This window comes from Orycteropus afer, unplaced genomic scaffold (genome assembly GCF_000298275.1).
Source record: "Orycteropus afer afer isolate SDZICR_OR568_19922 unplaced genomic scaffold, OryAfe1.0 scaffold00218, whole genome shotgun sequence".
Lineage (NCBI taxonomy): Eukaryota > Metazoa > Chordata > Mammalia > Tubulidentata > Orycteropodidae > Orycteropus > Orycteropus afer.
The window spans coordinates 1,182,485-1,195,736 of NW_006921805.1; the positions used below are offsets into that span (position 1 = coordinate 1,182,485).

Consider the following 13,252-nt stretch of genomic DNA (forward strand, 5'->3'; position numbering starts at 1 on the left):
AATTTTGGTCAATGACATGAGACAAAGTATATGTGAACTGCTGTATGAAAAGTGAATTTACTCTGTAAATCTTCACCCAAATCAAAATAAAATTAAAAAAAAAAAAAAAGTACTTTGCTATATATTCCAGAGTCTCCAACAGTGAATCAGATGTAGAATCTGCCTTAAAAGAAGATGATCTATGAGATAAGCAGTCAGGTCAGGAAAGTCCTGGGGAAGTGGAAGGTGACTACTGCACTGCATGAAGAGCATCTGCTTGGGGCAGATTTGGGGTACAGCAGACATTATCTGTTACCACCCCAAAAGCTGTTGCCCTGCTCTCTCTTCCTAACAAAAACCCATTTCACAGTCTCAGAGGGTGACTCATGATTGCTCTAAAATAATCATGGAGATCCAGTTACGTTTCCCAGTTACAGGTCTAAAGGTATATAAATATGTGGTCCAGTTCTGGCTATGAGTTAACAGGGGAAGTGTAGTTGGGGCTTCCTTTGAGAAAAGGTAGAGGTGGTTACGTTTGTGTGTCAGCTTGGCTAGGCCTGATTGAGTGGCTGGGCAGCTGGATGTAGTATTCCCCATGACGAGACCGGTAATCAACGGCATGGCGGAAATCTACTGGGAGCAGCTGAGTAGCTGCCTTTGGGTATGTGGTCTGCTTCCCGTATATAAGAAACAGCTTTAGGAATAGTCTCTAAGCTTATGGCATGGTTGGACCCCGAATGTAGCCATGTCGTTGTTCAGCAGCCTGCTATGCTTTGCTGACCTTGGGACTTACAATGGACTTGAGTTAATGGCCTGTCGTGTGGTTTGGTAACATCGGAACTGTGCCATTTTATTTGTCAACTTTGGGCTTGTTAGCCTCAGCACCCACTAGCTGCTTGAACAAAGAGGTGCCTCTAGCTTCAGTGGGCTGGGAGCAAGAGGCAGAGCTGAAGCCCAAGGTCGAGGGGCTTTCACTCACCCCCTAGAGCCTGGCACTTTGAACTTGAACTTAAAGCCTCCAAACTGTAAGAGAATAAACTCCTATTTTTTAAGGCCATCCCATCTGTGGTATATTCTTAGAGCGACACTAGGTAACCAGAACAGTAGAACTGTGAGAAAATCCTCTTCCTTCATTTAATAGATGGTATCGTGAAGATGCAATTCTTGGGGTTTAGTAGCCATGTTACAACCATAAGTGACATGCATAAAGATAAAAAGCAACAGCTGAGGACAGCAAAGCAGGAAGAACAGAAGAAATCTGGATCTCAGAAAATTAAGTTTAATTATTGCCTGAGCTACTGATTGTCATATTATCCATTTTTTCCCCCTTTTTGGCAACCAAAAGAATCCTACCCAATACAGGAGATCATGTGTTATAAAGGAAAGGACACTAGCTTGGGAGAAACAAAATTCAGATTATCAATCCCATCCTTACCATTGACGAATTTTATGTCACTGCATCAGACAAATCTGTTGCAAAAGACCTCTTTAAAGTGTTAAAATGTACAGATGTCTCCTTGAAGACTAAGGTGCATCTGACCCAAGCCATGGTATTTTTAATCACCTTATATGAATGCAAAAGCTGAAAATGAATACGGAAGACTAAAGAATAATTAATGCCTTTGAATTATGGTGTTGGTGAAGAATATTAAATATATCAGGGACTGCTAGAAGGACAAACAAATCTGTCTTGGAAGAAGTACAGCCAAAATGCCTCCTTGGCAGCAAAGATGGTGACACTTTGTCTCATGTACTCTGGACATGTTGTCAGAAGGCACCAGTCCCTGGAGAAGGACATCATGCTTGGTAAAGCAGAGGGGTCAGGGTAAAAGAGGTAGACCCTCAATGAAATGGATTGAGACAGTAGCTACAGCAATAGCTTCAAACATAACAACGATTGTGAGGATGTTTAGTTTGTAGTTCTGTTGTATAGAGGGTTGCTATGAGCCAGAACCAAATCAATGGCACCTAAAAACAGCCTTAAAAGTTGTGTGTCATTTGGCAAGTTAGAAGGTGCCCTAGTGGTGCATGTTGTTAAGTGCTCCACTACTAACAAAAAGCCAGTGGTTCAAACCCATCAGCCGCTCTATGGGAGAAAGATGTGGCAGACTACTTCCATAATGATTACAGCCTTGGAAACCAAGTGGGGCAGTTCTACTCTGCCCTATGAGGTTGCTATGACTTGGAATTGATTTGATGGCAATGCATAATGGCAAGTTAGTGAACCACTCCAATTTGAAGAGTGGACATATACCACTTCTAAAGGCTATTCTAAGATTCAGAAGCAGCAAAAAGATTTAAGGCAGCAAAAAGTCTGTTTTACAGGTTCTGGGAAGGATATACAATTAAACTGTCTCTTTGATGATGAGATGAGGAATGCAGTGAGGAAGGGAATCATTTCACCCATGAACTTATTCTTAAATTCTAAATGTGATCAACAGCATATCCTGCTTAGCAACCATATGGAATTAATTAAAATCTCCAGAGTTATCAGAGGACTTATTAATGTGATTTTCAATCATTATAAGCCAGTGATAGTTGCCTCACTCCTTGGTCAAACTGTTGACAAGAAATAAGCATGTGTCAAATATTTTGAACAAATCTGTAAGACTGAAAATTTGTGTTAAACAAAACATCTAAGGATGAAAGAAAACAACATCTTACCTAGTTTTTCTTCAAAAATCTATCACCATCCCATGAGTGATACATACCTTCAATCACATCCACCGATGCATTTATGTATCATCGGGATGAAGAATAGCGGATGATAAAGATGGGCTGAGTGGATTATACTGGACAGGCTTCAAGGTGAATGTCAGAGGATTTCAAATTGACAGTTTTTTATGTTGCTAAGTGGTTCAAAAGTTCAGTACTAAAAATGACAATTCAACCAAGGGTATGAAAATTCTTCTTGAGGCAGAATCAGCTAAATCTTTTCTATCGGTCTCCTCCTTTTATTCTTAAAAAGTATTTCCCTCCCTTGAGGAAGAAGGGATTATGATATATTTACTTGAAAATCCAATTATGCAATTTTATAACCATAACCTAATTACCTAATTTATATGCTGATCTAGTGTTCAGTATGTATAGTCATTACGAAGTCTTTCTAAAGTTGGACTGGGCCACCTGCTAGATTTTGGGAATAAAGGGTATGATGTCTTGATAGCTACAAGAAAGTCTGGGACATGGAGTTTTTAGGGTTTCTAGTCTCTTCAATGAGGAAGGTGGAATGAAGGTCTAGAGAGAGCCAAAACAAAAACAAAAAGCCACTGCCATCAAGTCAATTCCAACTCGTAGCAACCCTGTAGGATTGAGAAGAACAGCCTCATAGGGGTTTCCAGGGCTGTAAATTTTTATGGAACCAGACTGCCCCATCTTTCTCCCATGGAGTAGCTGGTGATGGGTTTAAAGTGTCAACCTTTTGCTTAGCAGCCAAATACTTTAAGCACCCCACCACCAGAACTCCTTAGAGAGAGCCTGCCCACAGTATATGCCACAATCACACTCCTTTCCTAAAACAAGGCATTCTTCAACTAAGGAAGCACATCAAATACCCTATCTAAATATATGTTTCAACTGGTGTTACAGAGTTGAAAATTTGTTCCACTGATGGCTAAAACCAAGATCTTAACTCATTTCATTATGGTAGAATATTTCATTTTCACATAATAAAATTTTAAGGTCATTTCACTTAATAACAGAGCCAACCACAAATCTCTCTTAAATCATGTATTAAAACACATTGGACTTAGAACTTTTATTCTTCTGGGAATTAAACTAGCTAAGCTTGAAAATGCTTTATTTTTCTAATGTCTGACTGCCCCCAAAGACCTAATATGCTTAAAACAACAAACCAGAAACATTAATCACTTTAACTAAAGTGCCACTATAATTACAATACTTCAAATTAGTTGCCACCAGATTCCTTGCAAAAGGAACTGTATTATATGTATTAAAAGGGTTAAGGAACCTTCTCCTAAGGACATTTTAGCCTTTAGAAATTTCACTTCATCCCTTCTTGGGTTATTTCTCCAAGCTGTAGAGAAGGAAGGCAATGAAAATATTTCCTTCTTCTGACAAGAAAACTATTGGGTGGATATTGCTACCCTCTTCAACTATTAAGACAAAATAATATGACAAAGCACAATGGTCTAAAAGAAAAATAGTGTCTAAAAAACACTATCTGTTTGAGTTGTTAGAATCATCTACTAGAGCTGTCACTGGAAAAGATGAGGGGAGTCTCCACAAAAGAACTCCAATTCTATTTTCTCAGAAAATCATCAAAGCAGCATCACGCCCCATAAGTCTCTCATTGCTATAAAGAATTATCAAACCATATCTTACATGGCTCTGACAGAAAAGAGTAAGGGTAAAAATGACAACCAGAAATGAATGACTGTTCCTAACTTAAAGGGAAAAGATGTCCCTACTTCTTAACCTTCAGGGTGTTTTTTAAAAGTTGAACTTGGGAACTACTTATTTCTTATGGGCCATTACATACAATTTTCTGCTGATAGTACTGGCTGGTAAGGCAGAGGGGGCAGTAGTTTTATATAAAAAGAACAGATCTGGCCATCCAAACTTCAGGGGCAAGAGGAAGCACCTGTCAGAGAAAAGCTGAGAACTAAAAAGGATTCACAGAATAAGGAATTAAAATAACCAGCCCTAGTAAGTTAGTTTTGTTTTGAGTAAGTAAGTTTATTAGGTTGCGGAAACTGTTTGGTTTTGCCCAAGAATGCAGCTGGGAATGATGCTGCAAAATGATTTCTGAAGATCTAATGATGCATACCTCAACTCTTTTAATTTCCCTCTAGAGCAAGATTTTAAATATGTGCATTACAGTGTGAACCTCCAAAGGCTCTTTTCCAGGAGAAAAAACAATAATGTATTTTTCCAACTCTTTAGCAGCTCAATATCCCATCCTCAAAGGCCAACCTAGCTGAGTCTCCCAAGGAAGCAATATGACATTGGGGCTCCTACCATTTACACAGACACCAACTTACCTTCCAATTCACCTATACATCAGCATATGTTTTTTTCCACCTGAAAGTCTTTATACAGGTAGAGGCCAAATGCTTTTTAGAAATTCACATTCCCTATTCCTTTCAAACTCTGCTAAGGTATCTTAAAGATGCTATTTAAATACTATGCAGAATCATCCTGCCTCTAGAAGAGCAAAACTACCAATCCAGTCTTTGTGGGAGAACATAATCATGTGAGACTTGAAGAAAATATCTGATTGATAATCAGGACCATTTGATCATAGAAGCTGCCTTGGGCCTTTCAACTTTACAAAATCAATTCTGAGAGTGTTATACAACTGCCAGGATAAAATGATTTCAGTTATAATTAAGAACTACCTTCAAAACATGGTTAAGTGGGTCTCAGTCTGGTTCAAGAGATCATGTCAAAATGACATGTGCATCAAAATAAAGAGAAAAAACAAAAATTCACTCATGACACAAAGTAAAATTGACAAAAGGAAATACTGCATTCGGCTCCCTTTGTGACTATTAAAGGCAGTTATTCAAGGACGCAGTGTGGGTAGATGACATAAAGTCTAATGACAAGTGCTTGGTTGGTCCTTAAGATCTTCAGGGGCTTCTCCTCCATGACAAGGCAGGGCAGTTATCCTCTGCAGCCTGGGCTCAGTTTAACACCTACTAGGAGTGCACCCCCACCCTACCCCAGGTCCCAGCCTGGTGCTGTAGCATGCAGGAGTTAAGCATGTGAGGCAGGAGCTATGTTAGCATGAACCACATCAAGAAGCCATTATTCAGGGGACTGACATAATATATTGTAACTGCTCCCATCATGTAAATAGGCATCATTTTAATGGGTCTGGTAGAATTTCTCCCACTACAAGTTAAAATGACTCCCATTTCAGTGAAAATAGGAGATTCCTCATTTGTAGGATCACAATTCACCCACAGCAGACGCCAGACACCAGTACAAGAGAAGTGCCAGGCATGTATGTAGCTGATTTTGTATTTCCCAGCAATTCTTCCATTTTATAATTTGTCTCCTCTTAAAAAACAGAGATGAGCAAGTTACAAATATAATTACTCTATTTCTGAACAAGCAATAACACAAGCTATGAATGCGTTGAGAGAGGACGGCTAGCTTACCTCTGGCTCTGGCTGTAAGGTTTGTTGGTCTTCAGCGGAGTTTGGTAAAATTGCCCAGGTTATGTTGGCACTGGCTGAGGGCAAAGAGCCAAGTGTCCCATTTTTCAGCTGCTCTGTGGAATGTGACTTGGGCCCATGCCATCCCAGGATGTTTTCTGAAATAAAGACCTAGAATGATGCCAAGTATTTTCCAAATTAAACATTTATAGCTTAAGAAATATTTGTACCTAATTGTATAAGAAGCTCTGAGGAAGAAAGATAGGGTGGTCTGCTTCTGTAAAGATTTACAGCCTTAGAAATGGGGTTTGCTATGAGTTGGAATCAACTCAATGGTAGCGAGTTTGGTCTGGTTTGGTTTTATGTCATGAGATCTACTTAAAATGGATCCAACTTAATACATGGTGGATTTAAATGGGGCTTGTTTTGGAAGAGAAACCAAATTAGATTCTGAATATCTATTTATAAGTACTTTCTGTATAATGTCAGTATCAGAATCACCACAGGTTTCTTCTCTCCCCACCTCCAGACAAAAACAAATCACATTTTACCTATGTCAAATTTTCTTAAAGGTGTTTTTCCCTCTAATTAACAAATATTTACAGCAAAAACCACAAGTCAAATTTTGTAACAGATGAGCTACTCAAAATGTGGTTTAAATGCCCACTGACATGATGACCATGATTTCAAAAAGGTGTTTCAAAATAATGCCTCCTCTGCCATCAGATATGTCAAGGTGCAGCAAATGTCAGGAAGCCCCATAGCGACAGATCTGGTAATTCCAATCTAGTAAGAAACATTTTTATCAATACCAATCTGGTAAACTAAAAGCATTTTTCTAATCTTCCTTCAACTCCTAAAAAATAAAAGAATTCCTACTCTAGTCCTGTTTTAAGTGTCACTTATAATTACAGAATATTTTAATATGCTTAATAATGGTAGAAGTAATCAGAGATGAATTTCTTTACCTCACACAATTCTGCTATTAGAATATGTTGTTTTTGTTATGTGCTGTCAAGTTGGCCCCAACTCATAGTGACCCCTCCTTGGGTTTCCAAGGCGGTATCACTACGGAAGTAGATTGCCCAACCTTCCTTCCGAGGAGTGACTGGTGGGTTTGAACCGCCAGCCTTCTGGTTAGCAGTCAAGTGCCTTAGGCACTACACCACCAGAGCTCCCATGTTCTTGTTAGGTGCTGTTGAGTAGCTCCTGATTCACAGCAACTCCATATGACAGAGTAGAACTATCCATAGCATTTCCCCCACTGGTGGCATACTGGTTGAGTGTTTGGCTGCTAACTGAAATGTCAATGGTTCAAGCCTGTCAGGCCCTCCATGGGAGAAAGATGTGGCAGTTCTGCTTTCATAAAGATTACAACCTCGGAAACTCTATAAGGCAGATCTACTCTGTCCTATAGGGTCATTATGAGTCAGAATCAACTCAATGGCAACAGGTTTCGTTTTCTAGTTTAACCTTTACAGAAGTAGATTGCCAGGTCTTTGTCCTGCAGAGTTGCTAGGTGGGTATGAACTGCCAACCTTTCAGTTAGTAGCCCAGCCCAAGTGCTTAACCACTGTACCACCAGGGTTCCTTATTAGAACATGAATAGGTCTCAAATTTGGGTAATCTACAGTCTGTAGATTTGCTTTCTTATCTCCTCTTCAATGCCCTATTTATGTTTGTGGCTCTAAGCCCACTCAACCATCTTCTCCTACCCTCATTAATCCCAGAACCCAGAATAGAAAACGTATCCCTGGTTGGTACTATTCTAGCAATAGTACCATTCTCTCTCATGGAACTGGGGGGCAAATGACTAATGAGAGTGCTAATGACATCATCTACATCAGGGGACAGCCACGCTGGTTTTATCTGCTCATCCCAGGTCCCCCAGAGGAGGTGACTTAATCTTACACACATTGACATCTCACAACTACCACAGGCAGCCCAGGGCCCTTTGCCTAAAAGGTCCAAAGTGAAAAAAAAATTATGAAATATGGGAGGACACTAAAGAAAAAAGTAGGTAGGAAGTTACAATTTTGAAACAAGAGGAAGATACAAAGGAGCTTATGAAAATAAAAGCTTTTCGCATCCTCCTCCAAACACCTTCTTCAAGGGAGCAAATAAGAAGATAATATTAAAAGGAGACCCATACTTTGTTCTCAGTCTAACAAGAATAAGTCATCAAGTAAAGGTAGGCTGAAGTGGAGACTGACTTGTCTGAATTTCAACTCAACTTTTCAGCCTTAAAATAATTTTATCTGTCAGCCTTTTCACCAGAGTTACTCAAAGAAAAATCTGTAAGTATCCCAAACTTTTAACATTCCAAGGGAATGTAGTTGATAGAAACAAAATATGAGAGCCAGCTAGAAAGGAATGCATAGGTGATTATGCGTGTATGTTAGTAGATGCAGTACTGTGCAGAAAAGTAAATTTTTATGCTATCATCTTTTTTGGCTTTTTAATGCCAAGCATTAGACCACATCATTCTGTTCCTTGAAAGCCTCAAATGGCTTCTCGTTGCAATCAGAATAAAATCTAAACTGCCTGGCTTACCTTGAAGGCCGGAGGCATGAGCCAACATCATTTCTTTTCCTCTCTCCCTTGCTCACTATGCTCAAAACACTTTTTTTCTCTATTCCTTGAATGAACCTAGTTCATTACAGAGTTAGAAGCTCTATACATGCAATTCCCTCTCCATGAGTGCCATCTCTTCAGTTCATCTACATGGAGATGGAAGAGCTCTCCTGTGAAATTGGGGGTTCAGCTCAAACACCAGTTGATCAGAGAGGTCTCATGGAACCTCCATAGCTGAAGTAGTGCCCCAGGACATTCCCTGTCACATCACTCTATGTCTTCACAGCACTTAGCACTATCTGAATTCATCTTGTTCATCTGTTTACTTGTCTACTGTTTTTCTTTCCTCCCCAGAAGGCAGCTCTTTGAGGGCAAGAACAAAATTGTTCCTGTCCATTGCACTGTTACCAGGATCTGGAATACAGCCTGGCACAGGGTATCTGCTCAATAAATATTTGATGAATGAATGACTCCTAAGATATTCAGAGACAGTAAATTTCAAGAAGATTGTGACTTTCATAGCCTCTGAAAGCAAGCAAGCAAACAAAGCAAAGCAAAGCAAAACTTCCCATGCAAAAAGGCATTGGTCTATCAGCCCTTGAGGTCATTGAAAAGGGTGAAAACTCACACTAAAATCAAAGACTGAAGGATGAACTAACATCAGAACTTGGGAGGAATCCCTATAATTAGGCAGGTGGGGCTGGGCTGAGAAAACCAACCAAGGATTCAAGACACAAGAATCTGCCTTAAAACAGGTGGATAAAAGCTTATGACAGACCATCTAAGATGCAACTGTTGGTCTCTACTCATCAGGAGTGAAAGAGAATGAAGGAAATCAAAGGCTCAGAGAGAAAACTAGTCCACAGGACTAACAGCCCACATGAACCACAACCTCTTCTAACCTGTGACTAGAACTAGATGGTTCCCAGCCATCACTACCTACCATTCTGATCAGGGACACAATAACACACACAGAGGCATATAACACACATAACATGTATGGGAAACTAATATGCATAACTTAGGGAACTAATGCAGGAGGGGGTTGATGATTTGTGAAAACCATTTAACACTTACGTTATTTGTGCAAAATACAGTATGCAAGAACAAACAGTAAACAGTGACCCAAAAGCAAAGATGAGAAGACATGGAGGAGAAGGGAAGCTAAACAAGATCAATGGAAACAGAACAAACAGAATAGAAATAATGATAAAGCTGACACATTGGGAAAACTTTAACCACTGTCACGGAATAATTAGTATAAAAATTGTTAAAGGGAAACCAAATTTCCTGTGTAAACTTTCACCTAAAACATAAAACATTATTTTAAAAAAGAGAGAGGTTGAAAGACACTTCCTACCTGTCTTGCTGACTGATTCTGCCTCAGACCTGGAGTTGGATTCAGATTTTAAATACTGGGCAGCTGTCCCATAAATACAGGATGATATTTTTCAGAATTTTTATTTTATTGCACGAGTAGTAAATGTCTGTTAGACAAGTTGTTGTTGTTGTTGTTATTTGCCGTCGAGTCAGCCCTGACTCATAGCGACCCCTCCTTAGGTTTTCGAGGCAGTGTCACTACGGAAGTAGGACTGCCCAACCTTCCTTCCGAGGAGTGGCTGGTGGGTTTGAACCGCCAGCCTTCTGGTTAGCAGTCAAGTGCCTTAGGCACTATGCTACCAGAGTTCCTGTTAGACAAGTTAGGAAATCTTAAAAAGCACTAGGAATAAAAATGGTATCTGCTTGTCCAGGCAATCAAGAAAGCACTCCCTCTATTCCCACCACATCTCAGATCTATCCCTCCTTCCCCTCCATACACATCACCCAAAGATGGTATCCCAGGAGACAATAGGGCAGGAAATAGTCTTCAGTGGTGCACTGCATCCTGGGATAAAGGACCATGACAGGAAGTGGGTAAGTAGTAGCACATCCTGGGGAATGTAGTTTTCTGTGTACTCTGTGGAGTCAGAGCATTGAAGAAGCAATGAGAAAGGAGACAGACAAGTGCATCTCTGTTGAGTCCAGATGCTCTAAAAGTTGATAATTTATTTGGCAGTCTGGATAGATCTGTTTCATTTGAGGAGAGAGGAAGAAACTTCTAACATGGAGTGAATGAAAAGACTGTATAGAACCCAGGAAAAGAAATATTCTCCATAACACTTAGAGGAGGAATACATCTCTGAAATTTCTAATGTAAAGCATCATATATAACATCAGGAAAGGTTTGTCCTCAGCATGACAGAGGATAAAGCAGCCTCTCTGAAACAAGAATGGAAAGCCAGAAGAAGAAAAAAGGTGGAAGTAAAAATGGAGATGGATGCATTAAAGAATTACTATGAAGCAATATTATTAGACTTAAAATTAACACTGAAACCAGGAAAAAGTAGAATCAACACTGCAGAAAGTCAATTAAGCAGTATGTCAAAATAAGGATGTTGTACCAGTGTGCAGCTGGACAGAGAGACAACAATAATGAGACAGAAGATAACAGAGGATGTAGAGGAAAGATCATTCAGACAAAAAAATTAGATGAGCCTTCGAAGGCCAAAAATCAGGCAGCAACACTAAATGCCAGGATGTGAAGAGAAGAAAGAAAAGCAAAGCAAAAAAAAAAAAAAAGTCTACAAATGCGGAGTGAAATAGGGAACGAATCAAGATAATGTTCATCTTCTGCCAAATTATCTTTACTCTATTGAAAATAGCCAACACTTACTGAACTGTTGCTAGATGCCAAGACTATTCTATGCATTTTACATATATTAAGTCATCTAATTCTAATGACAACCCCATGAGCTAGGTATTGTGACTATAACCATCTGACAGATGGAGAAACAGAGGCACAAAGAACTAGTAAGTGGCAAAACCAAGAGTAAAACCCCAGCAGCTTGGCTTCAGAGTCTATACATACCATTAGACTCTACACTAAATGTTTTCTAGGAGCTTTGGTAGCATAGTGCCTGAGGCACTTGACTGCTAACCAGAAGACTGGTGGTTTAAACCCACCAGTCACTCCTCAGAAGGAAGGTTGGACAATCTACTTCCGTAGTGATACCTCCTCGGAAACCCAAGGAGGTGTCACTATGAGTTGAGGCCGACTTGACGGCACATAACAACAACAAAAAATGTTTTTTTGGCAACAATGCCTAGAATCTGAAATATTCTACCCTCTTGCTGATAAACGACTTGAAGCTGTATGCCAAGAGATTGGGGGTAGGGGGTGGGGAGCAGAATTAAGAACTCAAGAATGGTAAGACACATAAAAGGACTAGTGTTTAATCAAAATGAATGCAAAAAAGAGTCTTGCACTACTTGGCCTCACTTGCCTTTACCTAACCCCCATCCTGTCAGATTTTGTCTTTATTAAGAAGGTTGATATTTTGTTCATCATGGATTGTTTAACATTAATTTTAATTTTAAAAAATACTACATGAAAGTATTATTTAATTACTGTATTTCTGTGTGTGCTCCCTCAAATTGTGCACTCAAGGTGAATGCCTCACCCACTTCACCCTAATCACAGTTCTGGAGTTGAATTCAAATAATTTTTCTAATCCTGGTTACATAACTAAATATCAAAGTCAAAATTATTTTGAAACAGCTGTGATAATTATCATATATCATTTAAATATTAAATTAACATGAAAGCAGTAATAACAACAGCCCCTATATTGTACTATCATAACTTGGGAAGCAGACTGGAGAAAAACAGCAAGAAACAAAATTATGCTGAAATCTTCATCATTAAAGGGGTGATTCAAAAGGAGTTTGTCATCCTTGACTTTGATGATTAGAAAAATACAGGTTAAACAATGTTTATGAAAAACTTACTGTAACCACTATAAAAATTTGTATACACATTCATCTTTTTCTGAAAATAATAAAGAAGGAAAGAGTAAAGGAAATGCAACCTGTATAGCAAAACAGAAAGAAAATATGAAAATATAAAAACAGAAGCATAAAGGAGATTAGCAGAAAAACAAACACCAGTTTTAAGAAAAATATAAATGGGTTATATTGCTCTATTAAAAGACAGCCTCTCAAGATTGTGTCATTAAAAAATGGAAGTCTAAACCATATTTCATTAATTCGAAGACACATGTATTTTCACATTTTAACATCTCTGAAATTGGCATTCATCTTACTCTCAGTGGAGTTTCATAATTAGCAGTATTTTTTCCTTCTTTCTTGGTGCTACAGAGAATCAGGATACATCTTGTTATTAACAGTGTTTGGGAGTTGATCAAATATGTCTTTTATAGAAGATTCTCACCTAAAGAAAGTGACTTAGAAAGGTCAAAAGTAGTAAGAGTCAAAAACATACCAAGGGTGTACAAATTAAAAGAAGACTGGGATAAAAATACTAAGCTCAAGTATGTGAGCTGCTGAAAACAAAATCAATTAACTGGATATTAATTATTGTGGTAGTTCAGCTTGGCTGGGCCTGGTTATGTGGCTGGGCAGCTGGATGTAGTATTCCCCATGATGAGACTGGTAATCACCCATGGTGCAATCTACTGGGAGGAGCTGAGTAGCTGCTTTAGGGAATGTGGTCTGCTTTCTGTACATAAGCATAC

At 39.0% G+C, this 13,252-nt stretch overlaps 1 protein-coding gene across 1 annotated transcript in view; it reads right to left on the minus strand.

Annotated features, from left to right (window-relative positions):
- OSBPL10 (oxysterol binding protein like 10) overlaps positions 1-13,252 on the minus strand; it is a 576,794-nt gene that overhangs the window by 81,650 nt on the left and 481,892 nt on the right. The window contains exon 6 of the mRNA XM_007948631.2: positions 6,108-6,262. Coding sequence (XP_007946822.1) covers positions 6,108-6,262 — 155 coding nt within the window. The remainder of the gene's footprint in view (positions 1-6,107; positions 6,263-13,252) is intronic.